General features: G+C 66.4%; 2 protein-coding genes across 2 annotated transcripts; one reads left to right on the top strand and one right to left on the bottom strand.

The window, feature by feature from the left end:
- Positions 1-539: 539 nt before the first annotated feature.
- LOC133104267 (uncharacterized) lies at positions 540-4,831 on the bottom strand. Its single transcript, XM_061209896.1, has 9 exons — positions 4,718-4,831; positions 4,067-4,139; positions 3,722-3,804; positions 3,486-3,636; positions 3,188-3,331; positions 2,427-3,004; positions 1,328-2,077; positions 779-848; positions 540-640 (listed from the first exon to the last, which is right to left on the bottom strand). Exons 1-9 carry the CDS (start codon positions 4,829-4,831, stop codon positions 540-542), a joined length of 2,064 nt encoding a protein of 687 aa, XP_061065879.1.
- A 1,085-nt stretch (positions 4,832-5,916) lies between these two features.
- ELFN1 (extracellular leucine rich repeat and fibronectin type III domain containing 1) lies at positions 5,917-8,346 on the top strand. Its single transcript, XM_061209383.1, has one exon. It carries the CDS (start codon positions 5,917-5,919, stop codon positions 8,344-8,346), a length of 2,430 nt encoding a protein of 809 aa, XP_061065366.1.
- Positions 8,347-9,634: the final 1,288 nt, after the last annotated feature.

The following is a 9,634-nucleotide window of genomic DNA, read 5'->3' as shown; positions in this document are numbered from 1 at the left end:
GTGACTGGCCCAAGGCCACACAGCCAGAGCATGCCTGAGCCAGCATTCTCGTCCTGGCCCAGGAACCTGAAACCCGAGCTGGTTCTGTGCCTCTTTCAGGTGGGCAGCCCGTCCCCACACCTGGTCTGGTTGGTCGAGGTCATCCACCGGCCTCGTGGCCTGGCCTGCCTGAGGTGCCCATCATGACCCGTGGGCTCTGCAGCAGAGCCAGGCTGTAGAGTCAGGCAAACGTTAGCAGTGAACGTGATCCGTTGGCAAAACGTTGGAACGGTAAAAAGTTATCCATCTATAACTTTCCACCAATCTCCCCGCCTCCCCCGTGACCCTGGCCCTCGGCCTGAGCGTCCCTCTGGAGGTGGAAAGTTCTCTCCATCAGCAAAATCCTCAGAGCCGCCCCGGCCTCTTGTCTGGGCTCGGCGATCGGGGAGAGGAACAGTCTTTTGAGACGGATGTGCTCCTTCCCCACACGGCCGTGGTGATTATGCACATCTGGTCGTAAGGAGTTTAAAAGCCTGGAACCACCATATTTCTTCATTTCATTATCGGCGACCTGGGCTCTGGAGTTGATGTGACAGAACGAACTCGGTGCCAGCCTCACACATGCTGTCCCCGTCGTACGTCCTCTCGGTGACAGAGGTGGCTGTTGAGACAGCGGCTGAGTGGCCCCGGTGGGCTTCCCACCTGACTAGTCTTGGGACCTTGCAGGTCCCTTCACTCGCGGGGCCTCAGGCTTCTCACCTGGGCCCGGAGGGCGCAGTGGGCGTCCCTGTCCCCTCACCTTGTAGGACTGCGGTGAAGGTAAGGAAGTGATGGCTCTGGAAGTGACTTGTGCTCGGGGCTCCATCCACCTGGGTGAGGGGCGCAGGGGGCACAGAGCCCCTGGGCGTGCGTTCAGGTGGGTGTTGGGCAGAGGGAGGACGTCAGACACACATTTCTGGTCCTATCGGGTGTGTTGGGATTTGCAGACCAGAGGCAACCCGGGCAGCCTGTGGCCCTCCAGACGGTAGTGGCAGCTCCCGCTGGCCCGACAAAATGCAAAGGAAGCGGATGTTTGTGAGAAAGCACCGGCCCTCGGGAAGGAGGCACTTCTACCCTGTTTTTGCAGATGAGAAAACGGAGCAGACGTTCCCTGCTGCGCTGTGTGCCAGGCACTGGTCCGGGCCTGGGAGATCACAGCAGAGAACAGGACACGGCTCCTGCTCTGGAGTTTACATCCCAGCAGGGAGAGGATCTTTATTCCAGAAGTGAAGAAAAAAATAAACAAGGAAAACATCGGGGAGATCAGTGCTGGGCAGAGACGGGAAATGGGTGATGGGGCTGGGAGCACTAGTCCCGATGGGGAGGCCGCTGGCTCCGGGATTTGGGGGAGAGGAAGGGGCCTCTTCTGATCGGACAGCAGAAGGAAGAGCTCTCCAGGCGGGAAGAGGGGTGCTGGGGCCCGGTGGCTGCAGGGAAGGGGGTGGGTGCAGGCAGGTGGGGTGAGAACGGGCAGCGGCGGCCGGTGGGGCAGGACCTTGCAGGTCCCTGTGGCGATCCTGGGTTTTGCTCCCCGTGGAAGGAAAGGATGGTTGTCATCAGGGCTGTGGGCGGGGCAGCGGGATCCCGTGAAGGCTCTCCAGGTCCCTCTGGCTGTGCGGGGGAGTGGATCGTGGATGCCCCAAGGTGGGAGCGATGGGCTTTGTCCCACGAGGGATGGGGATGGCTTGGCCCAGGGTGGCCACGGCGGGCGTGCCGAGAGGTGAAGGTCCCGGTTTGGAGGTGGAGTGGACACTATTGCTGCGGGACTGGGTTTGGGGTGGGGGGAGAGGGGACTCGAGACGACTCGCCGGTGTTTGGTTTGAGGAGCGTGGTGGCGGAGGAGGCTTGCGCACTTCGAGGGGGAAGCGGCTGCGCCTGTGGGTCTGGGGTCCAGGGCGTCAAGGCTGGCGAGATGGGCGGGCGGGGTGGGGTAGGCGCGTGGAGAGAGCACTGCAGCCAAGGGAGGGGTGACAGCACCGCGGGGAAGGGAGGGCAGAGCCTGGCCACAGGGACAGTGAGAGGTCAGGGCGAGGGAGGGGGCCAGCAGAGGGGCCAGCGGCTAGCGGAGGAGCCCAGGGCGGGAGAGCGTGGGGCTCAGAGACCCAGAGCAGGAAGTGCTCCAGGAAGGGGCGGCCGGTTACCTGGGCCAAGTGCTGCCGAGAGGCCGCGAAAGGTACAAATAGGAGTGTTCCCTTTGGAGCGGGCAGGACAGAGGTCACTAGCAACCTCGATGGGAGGCGGCTGGGGCTGTGGGGGATGGATGCTGCCCTGGAGGGGCGGGGGGTGGGGGGATGGAACCGCAGCATCGCGGAGGGGAAGGGAGAGGGGCATGGCCTGAGGGTGCTCAGGTCATGCTGTTGTCTTTACGGAAGGTTCTAGACCTGTGTGTTCAATATCACTCGCCCCACTGCTTGTGCCCAGTAGCCGCCCTGTTGGACAGCGCACACGTAGACCATGTGCACCATCGCGGAGTCCGCGGGTGCTGTTTGTGGGCGGGGGTGGGAGCCAGGGGGGACGGTGCGGGAGCGGGCAGCACACGGCAGCGGTGCCGAGGGCCGCAGGGGTGGGGGACATGGGGACCCCTGAAGGTGGCCTCCGCCCCTGCATCTCTCTGAAGCGTGGGGCCCGGGGACCAGCGAGGGCAGGATGAGGGACCAGGGCCCTGCGGCTCCACCTGTACTGGGACCCTGAGTCTTGGGTGCTGGCAGGTTGGGGGACAGGTCTCTGCGCCCGGCCCCCAGCGCACGCGCTCTGCAGGCGTCCTGGAAACAGCTGTGCGGCGAGAGGCTTGCTGTGCGCGGGGGCAGGAGTGTGGGGGCGAACGAGGGATGGACGGGGCGGGAGCGTGATGAGCGTCGTGAGCCCAAGAGGAAGGCCGGCCCCTGTGACTCGGCCAGTTCCCCCGGCAGCCGCTTCCCCAGGACCCCAGTCCTCACGGGGCTCTCAGACCCCGGGGGCGGGATCCCGGCCCCCCACCGGGGCGTTCCTGTGGACGCAGCACACGGTGGCCTGAGGGGCCTCCTCCACAGGAGGACGGGCTGACTCACTGTGTGACCTTGGGTGAGGCCCTCTGGGCCTCAGTTTCCCCTGTGTGATGTGAGGTGTGCAACAGAACTCTGGGGTCCCTGCCAGGCTGAGGTCGGGGGGCTCTAGAAGGGGCGGAGGCTACGCTGGCTGGGGGACAGCCACCAGGGTGACACCCACACTCCTAGCCGATGCTCCCGCCTGCGGCCGGGCGGGTAGGGAGGGCTGTGTCCCCCCGGGCCTGGCTCCCGCGCGGCCCGGGCTCCAGGGCCAGGTGCGAGGCACAGAGCTGAGGGCGGGACGCCGGGTCGGCCCAGCAGGAGCCCCAGGCGGGGACCTGCCCGCTCCTCAGGGCCAGGACCCGGGCCGGCCCGATGGAGGAGGCCCCCAGATGGGGGTGTGGGGAGGGGCAAGACTGGTCTCCAGAAGCACCTGCCGCTCACAGGTGCCAGCCTCCAGCGCGGTTCCTAGACTGTCAGGCCGGGAGGAGGGCCGTGGTGCCAGCGGGGCGGGCGGCGGGGAGGAGGCGCGGCAGGCCTGGCTGGACCGCAGGGGCCCGCACAGCCTCGAGCGCTCGGGCGGAGCCGCGTCCACCTGAAGGCACACGGGTCCACGCACACGGGCTGACGTGGGTCCCAGCAAGCGTGGACCATCCTCCGCCCTGTGCGTGCGTGCGTACACATGTGCACGTGGCCCTCCAGCCACCCTGAGCCCCTGGGCCAGCCCAGCAGCGGCTCTGCGGCCACCTGGTGCCCAGGTGCCCTGGGCGTGGGGCAGCGAGAGGCTGGGCCAGCCCTGGGGCCCGTCTCCCGCAACCCACGCCTGCCTGTGATAAGGGTTCTTTAGGCCCTGTGATCCTCCTTAACTTGACTTTGAGTTATTTTGAGCAAGAGATTAAAGGTGATTATGATCAGCCTTGCCCAGGTGCCGCCCTGCCCTGATGGGCTCGCTGCTCCGTCCATCCGGAGGCCTGGAGGCCGGAGCCAGACTCTGATTGGCGCCTCGCCCCGCCAGCTGTCCCCACCGCCAAACTCCGCCTGGACGCACTTGCAGCCTGCCTGGCTGCCCGCTCTTGGCCTCTGGGGCGCCTGGGGGACCTAAGTCCCAGCACCTGGACGGATGGGGCAGGTGTCCAGTGGGGAGGAAAGGGCCTGCACAGGCCAACAGGTGCTGGGAGATGGTGATGGCGATGAACTCCAAGTACACCCCCTTGGGATTGTAGATTTCACGTCACAAGATGGACCACGCAGGGACACCAGCATCCCCCTGCAAGGCTTCCTCCTGAGGTGAGGAAGACCCAGGCTGCTCCCTCCCACGGCCCCGGCCCCCCCCGCCCCAGCCATTTCACATAGTGACTCTGGGCCCAGCCCTGGGTGGGCTGCGCTGTGGCCCACAGGAACTCTCTCAGCCCCCAGCCCCTTCTGAGCTCTCCCCTCCCTTTAACTCAGAAAGACTCTGCCCCAGGAGCCAGATCAAAACTGTTCTTCATGAAGTTTCCGAAGGGGGGGAAAAATCCATTTCACATCATTATTTTTTTCTCCTAATTTAAACCGCCTCAGTGCAGACCAGTTGCAAACGTCAATATCAGTGAAATACACTCAGCTGGCTGCCTGCCAGGCCACAGAGCAGTTACAGAGGCCGCTGTAAATCCAAAGAGTAACAAGCAAACACACACCCATTTGTCTGTCCTGCGGGAGAAATACGAGGGGCAGAGGGGTGAGTCCCGCACACTGGCCGGGGGCGGGGCGGAGGGGGGCGCGTCCAGGAGCAGCGGAGGCCAGAGGCACATCAGCCGCACCACCCCACAGGCACCGGCTTTATCCCAGAGGGCTGCCCTGTAGTGTGACCGTCACAGCCTCGGCACGCGTGCTGGCACGGGGGTGGGGAGGCCTGCCCCGGAGAAGCGCGGGGTCTGGTGGGGGCAGAGGTCAGAGAGTCAAGAGCCAGGGCGGACCTGGAGCTGGGGCGGGGGGCGTGGTTAGGGCGCCCAAGTGTGCTCATTGGAGCCTGGCGAGGAGGGGGAGCCACTGTCCTTCCAGGCCTTTCTGCCAGGGCCCACCGACATGGGGTGGTGACAGACACCGTCCAGCCGGCTCATTTGGGGAAACGGAGGCCCAGAAGGGGCACGATGTACCCGGGTCACACTGCCCGAGAACGCGGACCCAGGACCTCGCTGTCCTGGCTCCTCGCTTGAGAGGGGCTCTGGAAGGCTCCTCCGCAGCCGGCTGAGGACCCTTGGGCTGGGGCTGAGCGCCCTCTGTAGGCGGCCGCAGTGCCACCCCCAGGTCTTCAGGGGGCAGCGCAGAGCATCTGTCACACGGCCCCTCCCCCACCATCGCTGGTCAGCCAAGCACCTTTAGTCTTGTTCCTGGGCCTCGGTTTGCTCGTCTGACAAATGGGGTCACTGGTGAGGTGGCGGCAGTGGGGCTTGGGCTCACCCCACGCTTCCCGCTTCAGGTCACAGAGGTCAGCCTGCGGTCTGGCGCCGAGCCCCCTTGCGTTTCCTCCTTCACTGCCCGGTGCACCTCCGCGTCACACGGGGCAGCTGGGCGGGGCTGGGCCCAGGGCCACCCGCGGGGATGCCCGGCCGCCTCCTGACTGCCCTCTCCCCTCTTGTCTTGCAGCGGGACCGGCTGGAGCTGGAGGACGCCCGGGCCGATGGGGGAGGAGGCCCCGGTTCCGGCAGGACGCCGGCGGACGGCGAGAGGCGGCTGGCCGTGAGGGAGGCGCTCCCCCCCCCCAGCACTCGGGCCGCCCGGCCATGCGGCTCGGCCCGGTACGCCCCTGAGAGTGCGGGCGCCCTCCCCTCCCGCCCCTCCCGCCACCCCGTGGCCCCGGGCAGGCTGAGCGGGCGCTCCCGCAGGGCTGGTCCCGATGGCCGGGTGCCGGTGGGGTGCGCCGTGGGCCTGGGCGTGCGTGGCGGCGGCCGCCCTGCTGCTCGCGGGCGGGCTGGTGCGCGGCGACTGCTGGCTGATCGAGGGCGACAAGGGCTTCGTGTGGCTGGCCATCTGCAGCCAGAACCAGCCGCCGTACGAGGCCATCCCGCAGCAGATCAACAGCACCATCGTGGACCTGCGGCTGAACGAGAACCGCATCCGCAGCGTGCGGTACGCAGCGCTGAGCCGCTTCGGCAACCTCACGTACCTCAACCTCACCAAGAACGAGATCGGCTACATCGAGGACGGCGCCTTCTCGGGCCAGTTCAACCTGCAGGTGCTGCAGCTGGGCTACAACCGGCTGCGCAAGCTGACGGAGGGCGCGCTGCGCGGCCTGAGCAAGCTGCAGCACCTGCACCTGCAGGCCAACCTCATCGAGGTGGTGGCGCCCGGCGCCTTCGGGGGGTGCCCCAGCATCGCCAGCGTCGACCTGTCCGCGAACCGCATCCAGCGGCTGCACGGCGCCACCTTCGCGGGCCTGGCCAAGCTGTCCGTGTGCGCGCTCTACGGCAACCCCTTCTACTGCTCCTGCGAGCTGCTGGGCTTCCTGCGCTGGCTGGCAGCCTTCGCCAACGCCACGCAGACCCACGACCGCGCGCAGTGCGAGGCCCCGCCGCTCTACTCCGGCTACTCGCTCCTGGGCCAGGGCCGCCACGGCCAGCACAGCGTCCTCAGCAAGCTGCGGTCCGTGTGCACCGACAGCCCCTACGCGGCCGAGACCCGCCCGGCGCCCGGCCGCGCGCCGCCGCCGCCCGCGCCGCCCAGCGAGGCCCCCTGCGCCGAGGACGAGTGCTTCTCCGGCGACGGCACCACGCCGCTGGCGGCCCTGCCCACGCTGGCCCCGCAGGCCGAGGCCCGCCCGCTCATCAGGCTCAAGCAGCTGACGCAGAGCTCGGCCACCATCACGGTCCAGCTGCCCAGCCCGTTCAACCGCATGTACACGCTGGAGCACTTCAACAACAGCAAGTCGTCCACCGTGTCCAGGCTGACCCGGGCCCAGGAGGAGATCCGCCTGACCAACCTCTACGCGCTCACCAACTACACCTACTGCGTGGTCTCCACCAGCTCGGGGCTGCGCCACAACCACACCTGCCTCACCATCTGCCTGCCCAAGCCGCCCAGCCCGCCGGGCCCCACGCCCGGCTCCTCCACGGCCACCCGCTACATCGTGAGCATCCTGGGCTGCCTCTTCGGCATGGTGCTGGCGCTCGGCGCCGTCCACTACTGCCTGCGGAGGCGGAGGCGCCAGGAGGAGAAGCACAAGGCCGCGGCCGGCAGCCTCAAGAAGACCATCATCGAGCTCAAGTACGGGCCCGAGATGGAGGCGCCCGGCCTGGCCCCGCTGTCCCAGGGCCCGCTGCTGGGCCCCGAGGCCGTGACCCGCATCCCGTACCTGCCGGCGGCCGCCGGCGAGGCAGAGCCGTACAAGCTGGCGGAGAGCGGCGAGACGCCGCAGGCCGGCAAGGGCAGCTACATGGAGGTGCGTTCCGCGGAGCAGGCCGAGCGCAGGGACGGGGAGCCGGGCCGGCCGGGCCCCGACAGCCAGAGCTCGGTGGCCGAGATCTCCACCATCGCCAAGGAGGTGGACAAGGTGAACCAGATCATCAACAACTGCATCGACGCCCTCAAGTCCGAGTCCACCTCCTTCCAGGGCGGCAAGTCGGGGGCCGTGGCCGCGGCCGAGCCACAGCTGGTGCTGCTGTCCGAGCCGCTGGCCGGCAAGCACGGCTTCCTGTCGCCCGCCTACAAGGACGCCTTCAGCCACGGCCTGCAGCGGCATCACAGCGCGGAGGCCGCGCCCGGGGCCCCGCGCGCCAGCACCTCGTCCAGCGGCTCCGCGCGCAGCCCGCGGCCCTACCGCGCCGAGGCCGCCGGGGCGCACAAGGCCGCGGCCGCCGAGGCCAAGTACATCGAGAAGAGCTCGCCCGCGGCCGACGCCATCCTCACTGTGACGCCCGCGGCCGCCGTGCTGCGGGCCGAGGCCGAGAAGAGCCGCCAGTACGGCGAGCACCGGCACTCGTACCCCGGCTCCCACCCCGCCGAGCCGCCCCCGCCCCATGAGGGCCCGGGCGGCCGCAAGGCGTCCATCCTGGAGCCGCTGACCCGGTCGCGGCCCCGCGACCTGGCCTACTCGCAGCTGTCCCCGCAGTACCATAACCTGAGCTACTCCTCCAGCCCCGAGTACACCTGCAGGGCCTCCCAGAGCATCTGGGGGCGCTTCAGACTGAGCCGCCGGCGGCACAAGGACGATGGGGAGTTCATGGCGGCCGGCCACGCCCTGCGCAAAAAGGTTCAGTTCGCCAAAGACGAGGATCTGCACGACATCCTAGACTACTGGAAGGGCGTGTCCGCGCAGCACAAGTCCTGAGCCCCCGCCGGGCGCCTGGCGCCCGCGCCCCCCGGAAACTCGTGATCCCGCTGGACCAACAAGGACACAAGAGCCACTGCAGCTATCTGTAACCCAGAGACCCACGGGACACACACACACACACACACACACACACACACACACACGCTAGCAGCTGTTAAAGCCCTGGGCTTTGCAGAGGAAGTGGGGAGGGGGCGCTGACAGTATGAACGGGAGGTGAACCGTGCCCGAGCGCGTGTACCTGCCCTGAGGCATTCTCACCGGTGTGAGCGGCCCGTACACACACACACACACACACACAAGGGACTTCGGAAAACTGTGTCTTAGGGATGGGGGGGTGGGGGGGGATTTTTTTCATTATCTTTTCTCTTTCTATTCTTCTCTGCTTTCTCTCTTTCCCTCTCTTCTCTCGTTATTTTCTTCCTTTTTTAAAAAAATATATTAAAAGTAAAGTTCTCTTAAAAAGACATAAAACACTAGACCTGGGGGGCATGGCCGGCGCGGCCACCTGGCTCCTCGCATGATCTCCGTCCGTGGTTTTCTGTGGACTGTTTAGTCCGTCTCTTCATTGCCACCTCCGGAGGCCACCAAAGAGGGGCAGAGCGAATGCAGGCGGCCGAGTGGGCTCCGGGAAGGTCCCGGAGCCCTGCGGGACTCGAGGAGGAGGGCCGTGCCTGGGGACGGCTCGGGGGTGGCCGGGGGCTCTGAGTGTGTGCTCCTGTCGTCCTGTTTGTTGTATAGAAAAATATTTCTATATTTGCAATGTTTGCTGTAAAATGAGAAAGAAAAAAAAGACTATGTCTGTCTACTAAAAAAAAAAAAAAAAATTCTGCAAAGGAAAAAAATCCCAATACTTGTTTGTAGCGGGTTTTTACTGTGGGATTTAGGGAAAGATTTGGGGTTTCAGATGTCTGGTTTGGGGGTGGGGCCGGGGTCACAGGCGGGTCCCCAGGAGCTCTTCCTCAGGGAACGGGAGTGAGGCAGCCAGCCCTGGGTGGGGAACTCCAGCGGCTCTGAGGGGCGGTGTGGAAGGGGCAGGGAAGGGAGGTGGGCACGGGGCGGGTAAGTGAGTGTGTCCGACAATGTGTGTGACTGTTGTCTGTGCACACACCTGGGAAGTGACGGGTGTGTATGGATGGTGGGGTTTGCGTGTGAGTGGGGCGAGCCCGAGCGGGTTGGAGGGGCCCCTCCCGTGGCTGGAGCCCCCCCCCCCCCACGGGGAAAGTGCCCTGAGATCCCGACGCTGCAGGCCCTCCACGGGCATCGCGCCCATCCCCCTGCCACCCTG

Source organism: Eubalaena glacialis, chromosome 13 (assembly GCF_028564815.1).
Source record: "Eubalaena glacialis isolate mEubGla1 chromosome 13, mEubGla1.1.hap2.+ XY, whole genome shotgun sequence".
Taxonomy (NCBI): Eukaryota; Metazoa; Chordata; class Mammalia; order Artiodactyla; family Balaenidae; genus Eubalaena; species Eubalaena glacialis.
The sequence above is the reverse complement of the archived record's forward strand: the minus strand, read 5'-3'. Positions and strand labels throughout refer to the sequence as shown.

Coding starts and splice junctions, on each gene's coding strand:
- LOC133104267 (XM_061209896.1), bottom strand. CDS start 4,831: ATGTGCCTCTGGCCTCCGCTGCTCCTGGACGCGCCCCCCTCCGCCCCG. Junction 3,005..3,187: donor GTGGCTGTCCCCCAGCCAGC/GTAGCCTCCGCC, acceptor CTGCGTCCACAG/GAACGCCCCGGTGGGGGGCC. Junction 2,078..2,426: donor GCGGCTACTGGGCACAAGCA/GTGGGGCGAGTG, acceptor CTCCTCCGCTAG/CCGCTGGCCCCTCTGCTGGC.
- ELFN1 (XM_061209383.1), top strand. CDS start 5,917: ATGGCCGGGTGCCGGTGGGGTGCGCCGTGGGCCTGGGCGTGCGTGGCG.